Raw genomic sequence first — 9,669 nt, forward strand, 5'->3', positions numbered from 1 at the left:
AAAAGTTAACAACAGGAATGAACAGATACAAGAATCAGGAAATTAGCTCCATCACAGAACAGAGAGGATTTTACACACAGAGTCTGTCCATTACTGAATTTAATATAATATTTAAAGCAGTTTATATACAAACCACAAGAAAATGACAATAATCAGAATGAAATATGAAAATATTTCTTCAGGCTGCTCAGAGTTTCTTCTCTGCTTTCTGAAAAGAGGAAAATCCAACAATGACCAATCCTAAATTTGAGGTATTTGTAATATTGTTGCAGATTCGCTCAAACTCAGCAGTATTTTATTGTCATATTGTAGGCATCTCTATTTCCTCTGGCCGCTGCGAGTCCTTCCTCCCTGTAAAATAAAGCCATTGACTGACCTCTGACCTCTCCTGTGTGTTTTTATCATGACTGCAGATTGATCCAGATCAGATGAGTGTGAAGGATCAGGGGCCGTATTCACAAAACATCTTAAGGCTAAAAGTAGTTCCTAATTTGCTGATTTAGGAGAAACTCTTAAAAATAATGGGCGTGTAAGTCCTAATTTTAGGACTCCTACATTTTTTACAAAGCATTTTAGCATCTGCCCAAAGACACTGTCCAACACTGAGGCAATAGTGATAATTAATGTATCTTTAATAAAAAATAATAATAATGTCAGATCACCTGTGGTAGTTGTTTTTATAAGTTTACACTTACAAATGATTTAATAAAGTAAAACATTATAAGCGTATGTGACGTTCTTCTCTGAAGCGATCGAGGGCTCTGAGCTCTGAATTTAGCCTCAACCCAGAGTTCTGCCCCGTATCGCAGACCGAGAGCAAAGATCGGGGTGGCAGAGGGTTCCAGAAAACTGAGGAGGAACTATTAGAAAGATCATGAACATACTTCTCAAGAAATTTGTTTATAAAACATAATTTTCGCTTGAATTCTGCAATCTCTCGAGATGAAGACATGTAAGAGGCTTACACTTAGCTGAACATATACTAGTTTAATTAGTTACTTTTTAAAATCGTTATATGAATATGGCAAACATTCTTATTTTAAACATTTCATTTGAATATAGCAACATGAAACCTCAACAAAATATTTCTATAATTAAATCACTGACAGAGACCCCTTCCCCTATCAGCCAATCACTGACAGAGACCCCTTCCCCTATCAGCCAATCACTGACAGAGACCCCTTCCCCTATCAGCCAATCACTGACAGAGACCCCTTCCCCTATCAGCCAATCACTGACAGAGACCCCTTCCCCTATCAGCCAATCACTGACAGAGACCCCTTCCCCTATCGGCCAATCACTGACAGAGACCCCTTCCCCTATCAGCCAATCACTGACAGAGACCCCTTGCCCTATCAGCCAATCACTGACAGAGACCCCTTCCCCTATCAGCCAATCACTGACAGAGACCCCTTGCCCTATCAGCCAATCACTGACAGAGACCCCTTGCCCTATCAGCCAATCACTGACAGAGACCCCTTCCCCTATCAGCCAATCACTGACAGAGACCCCTTGCCCTATCAGCCAATCACTGACAGAGACCCCTTCCCCTATCAGCCAATCACTGACAGAGACCCCTTCCCCTATCAGCCAATCACTGACAGAGACCCCTTCCCCTATCAGCCAATCACTGACAGAGACCCCTTGCCCTATCAGCCAATCACTGACAGAGACCCCTTCCCCTATCAGCCAATCACTGACAGAAACCCCTTGCCCTATCAGCCAATCACTGACAGAGACCCCTTCCCCTATCAGCCAATCACTGACAGAGACCTCTTCCCCTATCAGCCAATCACTGACAGAGACCCCTTCCCTTATCAGCCAATCACTGACAGGGACCCCTTCCCCTATCAGCCAATCACTGACAGAGACCTCTTCCCCTATCAGCCAATCACTGACAGAGACCCCTTCCCTTATCAGCCAATCACTGACAGAGACCTCTTCCCCTATCAGCCAATCACTGTGGTCATAGTTAGCAAGCGAGGTCAACCCCGCCCTTACTCTTAGCTTAAGACTTCTCTTTATTCCTTAGTAAAATTTGCTCTCAGCAGTTTTGTGAAAAGGGTTTAAGAGAAAACTCTTAACTAAGAACTTTTACTGCCATTTTGGACAACTCTTAGTGGTAAGATAAATTGTTTTGTGAATACAGCCCCAGATTGTGTGCGGCTCAAACTCACCAGCTCTTCTTGCACAGATGATCTGAAGAAGAATCACAGTAGCAGCAGCAAACACTGCCATCTCAACAATACTCACAATCACTGCAGGAAACACGAGAGGAAGAGAAGGAACTGAAGTCAAGGGGATTCAACTATGAACATTCACAGACTGACTGATAGTTTCAGTGATATAAAGCTGTCAGAATAAATCAACGTGTCGTACCTCTGATTAATGATCCAGCAGCAATACTGACTTCAGTTTCTCCTGGATCTGTGGAGAATAATAATATTAATGCTTTTCTAGGCACTCAAAGTGCTTTACATTGAAGTGGTTAATCTCCTCAACCACCTGATGATGCGACGGCAGCCATATTGCACCAGAACGCTCACCCCACACCAGCTGATTGGTGGAGAGGAAACCGAGTGATGAAGCCAATCAGAATATAGAGATGATTAGGAGGCCATGATGGACAGAGGTCAATGGGCAAATTTTGATCAGGACCTCGGTTTAACATCTCACCTGAAGGATGGTGCTCTTTGCCAGTATAGTGTCCCCATCGCTATACTGGGGCGTTAGGACACACAGACCACAGGGTGAGCGCCCCCTGCTGGCCTCACTAACACCATCACTATACTGGGGCATTAGGACACACACAGACCACAGGGTGAGCGCCCCCTGCTGGCCTCACTAACACCATCACTATACTAGGGCGTTAGGACACACACAGACCACAGGGTGACCACCCCCTGCTGGCCTCACTAACACCATCACTATACTAGGGCGTTAGGACACACACAGACCACAGGCTGAGCGCCCCCTGCTGGCCTCACTAACACCATCACTATACTGGGGCGTTAGGACACACACAGACCACAGGGTGAGCGCCCCCTATTGGCCTCACTAACACCATCACTATACTGGGGCGTTAGGACCCACACAGACCACAGGGTGAGCGCCCCCTGCTGGTCTCACTGACACCGGGGCGTTAGGACCCACACAGACCACAGGGTGACCACCCCCTGCTGGCCTCACTAACACCATCACTACACTGGGGCGTTAGGACACACACAGACCACAGGGTGAGCGCCCCCTGCTGGACTCACTAACACCATCATTACACTGGGGCATTAGGACCCACACAGACCACAGGGTGAGTGCCGCCTGCTAGACTCACTAACACCATCACTACACTGGGGCGTTAGGACACACACAGACCACAGGGTGAGCGCCCCCTGCTGGCCTCACTAACACCGGGGCGTTAGGACACACACAGACCCCAGAGTGAGCGCCCCTGCTGGACTCACTAACACCATCATTACACTGGGGCATTAGGACCCACACAGACCACAGGGTGAGCGCCCCCTGTTGGCCTCACTAACACCATCACTATACTGGGGCGTTAGGACACACACAGACCACAGGGTGAGCGCCCCCTGCTGGCCTCACTAACACCATCACTATACTGGTGCGTTAGGACACACACAGACCACAGGGTGAGCGCCCCCTGCTGGCCTCACTAACACCATCACTATACTGGTGCGTTAGGACACACACAGACCACAGGGTGAGCGCCCCCTGCTGGCCTCACTAACACCATCACTATACTGGGGCGTTAGGACACACACAGACCACAGGGTGAGCGCCCCCTGCTGACCTCACTAACACCATCAATATACTGGGGTGTTAGGACACACACAGACCACAGGGTGAGCGCCCCCTGTTGGCCTCACTAACACCAACACTATACTGGGGCGTTAGGACACACACAGACCACAGGGTGAGCGCCCCCTGCTGGCCTAACTAACACCATCACTATACTGGGGCGTTAGGACGCATACAGACCACAGGGTGAGCGCCCCCTGCTGGCCTCACTAACACCATCACTATACTGGGGTGTTAGGACACACACAGACCACAGGGTGATCGCCCCCTGCTGGCCTCACTAACACCATCACTATACTGGGGCGTTAGGACCCACACAGACCACAGGGTGAGCGCCCCCTGCTGACCTCACTAACACCATCACTATACTGGGGTGTTAGGACACACACAGGCCACAGGGTGAGCGCCCCCTGCTGGCCAAACTAACACCATCACTATACTGGGGCGTTAGGACACACACAGACCACAGGGTGTACGCCCCCTGCTGGCCTCACTAACACCATTACTATACTGGGGCGTTAGGACACACACAGACCACAGGGTGAGCGCCCCCTGCTGGCCTCCAGTAACGTGGGATGGCTTGTGTTTAATAAATGCTTATTTAAATTAATTAAGATCAAAAACTCAGTTCTTTCAATCCCATATTTACATCAGCTTTACGTTGACTTCCTGTGTGTGTGAGGAAAGTGAATGATTGAGGTCTACAAATTCAATAGTTTGATCAGCTCTTTCTCAGTAATTGGCTCTGTAAACCTCAGAAATAAGAAAGACAAGCAGAAATACCTTGTGCAGTATACACAGGTGTGTGTGTGGCTGTCGTCCTCTCAGAGCTTCGGGTAGTTAATGATTTCTGGTTTTCTGTACAAATTAAAGGATGGATTTTTAGTTCAGATACACCATATTCTGGATAAAGCATTTAAGTGATAAACATTGACCTTAGCCCTGTTTTGACTAGTGTGTGTGTGTGTGTGTGTGTGTGTGTGTGTGTGTGTGTGTGTGTGTGTGTGTGTGTGTGTTTGTAATAGTTCTCACAGCAGCTAATAACAGTCTAGTTATGATTATTGTGTATCAATGTCCTAAACTCACAGCCAGATCTGATTAAAGAGCTACTTTGAGTAGATGATATTAGTGATGATAAACTGAGAGTCAGATCAAAGCGCTGAAGTGAGAGACTGATGACGTGATCATGTGATCATGAACCTTGTGTAGGAGCTGCTGATGTAGTTGAGCTTGATTTCTTCTGAGAGTTTGAGCTGCTGACTGGAATCAGTGTTGATGAATCGACTGCAGAAGATGAATGTTCAGACACATCATCTGTAGGACATTAACATCATATTTTCATACTTGATCATGACATACAGTTTGTGTTCCATCATCACAGTTTACAGTGGCAGTTATTGAAGAGATGTGTTACTATAATAACCACATGAAGATATTTATGCCTTGTTTATATGAGAGAGAAACACGGTGAGCTGCTGCCCATAAACCTTCAGTTTGACCTGAATCAATGACATTATTAAGCCTGATTATTAATCATAAACCTTCAGTCTGTCCTAAATCAATGACATCATTAAGCCTGATTATTAATCATAAACCTTCAGTCTGTCCTGAATCAATGACATTATTAAGCCTGATTATTAATCATAAACCTTCAGTTCGTCCTGAATCAATGACATTATTAAGCCTGATTATTAATCATAAACCTTCAGTCTGTCCTGAATCAATGACATTATTAAGCCTGATTATTAATCATAAACCTTCAGTCTGTCCTGAATCAATGACATCATTAAGCCTGATTATTAATCATAAACCTTCAGTCTGTCCTGAATCAATGACATTATTAAGCCTGATTATTAATCATAAACCTTCAGTTTGACCTGAATCAATGACATTATTGAGCCTGATTATTAATCATAAACCTTCAGTCTGTCCTGAATCAATGACATTATTAAGCCTGATTATTAATCATAAACCTTCAGTCTGTCCTGAATCAATGACATTATTAAGCCTGATTATTAATCATAAACCTTCAGTTCGTCCTGAATCAATGACATTATTAAGCCTGATTATTAATCATAAACCTTCAGTTTGTCCTGAATCAATGACATTATTAAGCCTGATTATTAATCATAAACCTTCAGTTTGACCTAAATCAATGACATTATTAAGCCTGATTATTAATCATAAACCTTCAGTCTGTCCTGAATCAATGACATTATTAAGCCTGATTATTAATCATAAACCTTCAGTCTGACCTAAATCAATGACATTATTAAGCCTGATTATTAATCATAAACCTTCAGTCTGTCCTGAATCAATGACATTATTAAGCCTGATTATTAATCATAAACCTTCAGTTTGACCTGAATCAATGACATTATTAAGCCTGATTATTAATCATAAACCTTCAGTCTGTCCTGAATCAGTGACATAATTAAGCCTGATTATTAATCATAAACCTTCAGTTCGTCCTGAATCAATGACATTATTAAGCCTGATTATTAATCATAAACCTTCAGTTTGTCCTGAATCAATGACATTATTAAGCCTGATTATTAATCATAAACCTTCAGTTCGTCCTGAATCAATGACATTATTAAGCCTGATTATTAATCATAAACCTTCAGTCTGTCCTGAATCAATGACATTATTAAGCCTGATTATTAATCATAAACCTTCAGTTTGTCCTGAATCAATGACATTATTAAGCCTGATTATTAATCATAAACCTTCAGTCTGTCCTGAATCAATGACATTATTAAGCCTGATTATTAATCATAAACCTTCAGTTTGACCTGAATCAATGACATTATTAAGCCTGATTATTAATCATAAACCTTCAGTTTGTCCTGAATCAATGACATTATTAAGCCTGATTATTAATCATAAACCTTCAGTCTGTCCTGAATCAATGACATTATTAAGCCTGATTATTAATCATAAACCTTCAGTTTGACCTGAATCAATGACATCATTAAGCCTGATTATTAATCATAAACTGACGCTCCTACACGGGTCACACTGGGCTTTAATGACTATTCTTATTTATGCAATATTTCACGTATGACCCGTATAAGAGGTCAAATTATCAGGATTTTGTGCATTTTCTGGCTTTGATCACTAATATTTCACAATTCCTAAATGTATTTTGTAAATAAAGAGTGTTTTCTCACCTGAACTCTTGACAGTGTGTGTGACTGAGGTCTTGAGTTGTTTTCTCTGAGTAACTTCACATCTCCACTCTCTGTTGTGATCTTCATTCAGGAGTGTTGTAGTCAGAGTGATGTTACAGCGATCTGGAGCTGATATCTGATATCTGGAGTCTGTCTGAAGATCAACACCAGCCTGATTCACCCACAGCAGCTCAATATCCTCAGAACGGACCCAATCATAACAGGAGTATCCAGGATACAACTGACAGGAGAGAGTCACAGAGCGGCCTGAACTGAGCTGAGTCTCAGAGGATGATGATGACGATGATGATGAAGAGACTGAAACAACACCAGACACACACATCATTTGTGGAGTTAAAACAAAGAATCTGCCCTTTTTAAATTGACCACATAATCATAAACTCACCATGAAGAACGTGCAGATCAACACTAGCATCAGGTCCTTGATGATGTCCATTCACATATTGTTGGCAGGTGTATACTCCACGATCTTCTATTGTGACGTTGTTGATGTTCAGAGAGCAGTCAGACCCCAGACTCAGACTCTCATGTCTCTCTGTGTCTTTCTTCTTCATCCCTCCAGCAATCAGTTCAACGGCTGCTGAATGTCTGAATCTGTTATAGAGCCATGTAGTTGATGTGCAGCCAGAAAGAGCATTATTACAGGACAGACGGACATTTCCACCAGAACTGATGAACACATGATCATCACCATCATCCACTCCACTGGAACCTGAAACACAGAACATCTGACTGATCATTATGATCATATATTAATAAATTAAAACATACCATCTACGCTAATGTTAGTCTCTCTGTTTATCCCGAGGTTTACTGCAGTCGGCCGGTTCCAGGCCGTGTCCGATTGCTGAGAAAGTGTTATTGTGCTGCTATTGTAGAAGCAATGTGACTTTCTGGAAAACGCGATCACTACAGGCAGATGTCAGGTGGACACAGCGTAAAATAGAAGCGAGAGCAAGAGCACAGGCCTAAAAAGTCACTTGCAGAATTATACTGTAAGTATTTTTTAATTAAGGGGTAATTATACTGTAAGTATTTTTTAATTAAGGGGTAATTATACTGTAAGTATTTTTTAAATAAGGGGTAATATACTGAAAGTATTTTTAATTAAGGGGTAATTATACTGTAAGTATTTTTAATTAAGGGGTAATTATACTGTAAGTATTTTTAATTAAGGGGTAATTATACTGTAAGTATTTTTAATTAAGGGGTAATTATACTGTAAGTATTTTTAATTAAGGGGTAACTATACTAGACGTTCTCATTGCTTCAGTAATTGATGTACCGCAGAATGTTTTTCTTTTAGAGTCTTACATGTGAACTCTTTGTGACTTTTATATGCAAACTGAATAACAGAGAATGTAGCAGACATTTTGGTAATGCTTTAGATCACTATTACTTAATTATGCAGTACTTTCCGGGCTGTAATCTAAAGCAGTGGTTCTCAAACCTGTCCTGGGGACCCCCAACCAGTACACATTTTGCATGTCTCCCTCATCAAACACACCTGATTCAAATCATCAGCTCATTAGTAGAGACTCTAAGATTTGAATTGGGTGTCTGATGAGGGAGACATGTAAAATGTGCAGTGGTGAGGGGTCCCCAGGACAGGTTTGAGAACCACTGATCTAAAACATTACCAACATTTTCACAGATAGTTCAGAGCTAGAGGCTCGCTCCACATGACATCCTTCCTGACCGAGTCCTGCTACCTTCGCACTAACGTTAGTCATGCGCAGTTAAAGAAAATCACACATCATTGGACGTGTTGAACATCAATTTAAAGAAAAATTAACATAGAGTAATAATCATGAATATTTTGAATGAGATTCGAGTGGATTCAGAAATAAGTCCTAATATAGTGCTATATAATCGAGTACGAGTCAAGACTGAGTCCAAATGCACACGAGTCCATGACGAGACCGAGACCATTAAAATATGGTCTCGAAACGGAGTCTGAGTCTCGAGTACAAATCACTGATTCGGGAATAAAACACAATGAACCAAACGCCATGACATGACTTTCAGCAACAGTTTAAACTCTTTACCAAACACTTGCCACAATCAGTTTTTGAATATGTTCACATCATACAGATCTTTATGATATCATATAGATAAACAGATGTGTTTACCTGAGAGAAGAGAAGAGAGAACGATCAGTCCCAGCAGACACAGATCACACTTATCAGCCATTTTCTGTTTCTGTCAGTCTTTCTGTTCTTTATATAGTCACAGCTCTTCCTTTATCATCATCAGCTCCTCCTGTGGTTGTGAGCCTCTTCCTATCTGACCAGTGTTTAGTGCTGACTCTATGATACAGAAGCCTTTCACTGACTCTATATCACAGTTCATGATGGACAAGTGTTGAATCGGCATCATATCAATGTTGATATATCAGTGTTTCTGTTTTCTGTCTGACCTTCACACTGGTTCTAGATATATCTGTTCTGAATCACACCTGACGAGGGACCATGAGACTCATGATTGATATTTTCAAAGATGCATTGACACAAAAACTATACAGCAACAAATAAACACTAAATGAAATGAACAAACAAAAGAAGTGAATCATTGACTGAGTATCAAATAATGAGTGAGCATAGAAAGGTCATTTTTTGCATCTCTTCAAATGATTATGAATAATAGAATTGAAACA

At 42.0% G+C, this 9,669-nt stretch overlaps 1 protein-coding gene across 1 annotated transcript; it reads right to left on the minus strand.

Moving 5' to 3' along the window:
• Nucleotides 1-301: 301 nt before the first annotated feature.
• Nucleotides 302-9,206, minus strand: LOC137048160 (tyrosine-protein phosphatase non-receptor type substrate 1-like). Its single transcript, XM_067426194.1, has 7 exons — nt 9,146-9,206; nt 7,399-7,725; nt 6,993-7,310; nt 5,020-5,133; nt 4,603-4,677; nt 2,178-2,258; nt 302-351 (listed from the first exon to the last, which is right to left on the minus strand). Exons 1-7 carry the CDS (start codon nt 9,204-9,206, stop codon nt 302-304), a joined length of 1,026 nt encoding a protein of 341 aa, XP_067282295.1.
• Between the last annotated feature and the right edge of the window lie 463 nt (nt 9,207-9,669).

The sequence above is a fragment of the Pseudorasbora parva genome, chromosome 2 (assembly GCF_024679245.1).
Source record: "Pseudorasbora parva isolate DD20220531a chromosome 2, ASM2467924v1, whole genome shotgun sequence".
Taxonomy (NCBI): Eukaryota; Metazoa; Chordata; class Actinopteri; order Cypriniformes; family Gobionidae; genus Pseudorasbora; species Pseudorasbora parva.

Bases quoted from the DNA above. Each gene is read 5' to 3' on its own strand.
- LOC137048160 (XM_067426194.1), bottom strand. From the start codon at position 9,206: ATGGCTGATAAGTGTGATCTGTGTCTGCTGGGACTGATCGTTCTCTCT. The intron at 7,311-7,398 runs GTGAGTTTATGA...GTGTTGTTTCAG, and splicing joins TGATCTGCACGTTCTTCATG to TCTCTTCATCATCATCGTCA. The intron at 4,678-5,019 runs GTTCATGATCAC...TAATTTGTACAG, and splicing joins ATCAGCAGCTCCTACACAAG to AAAACCAGAAATCATTAACT.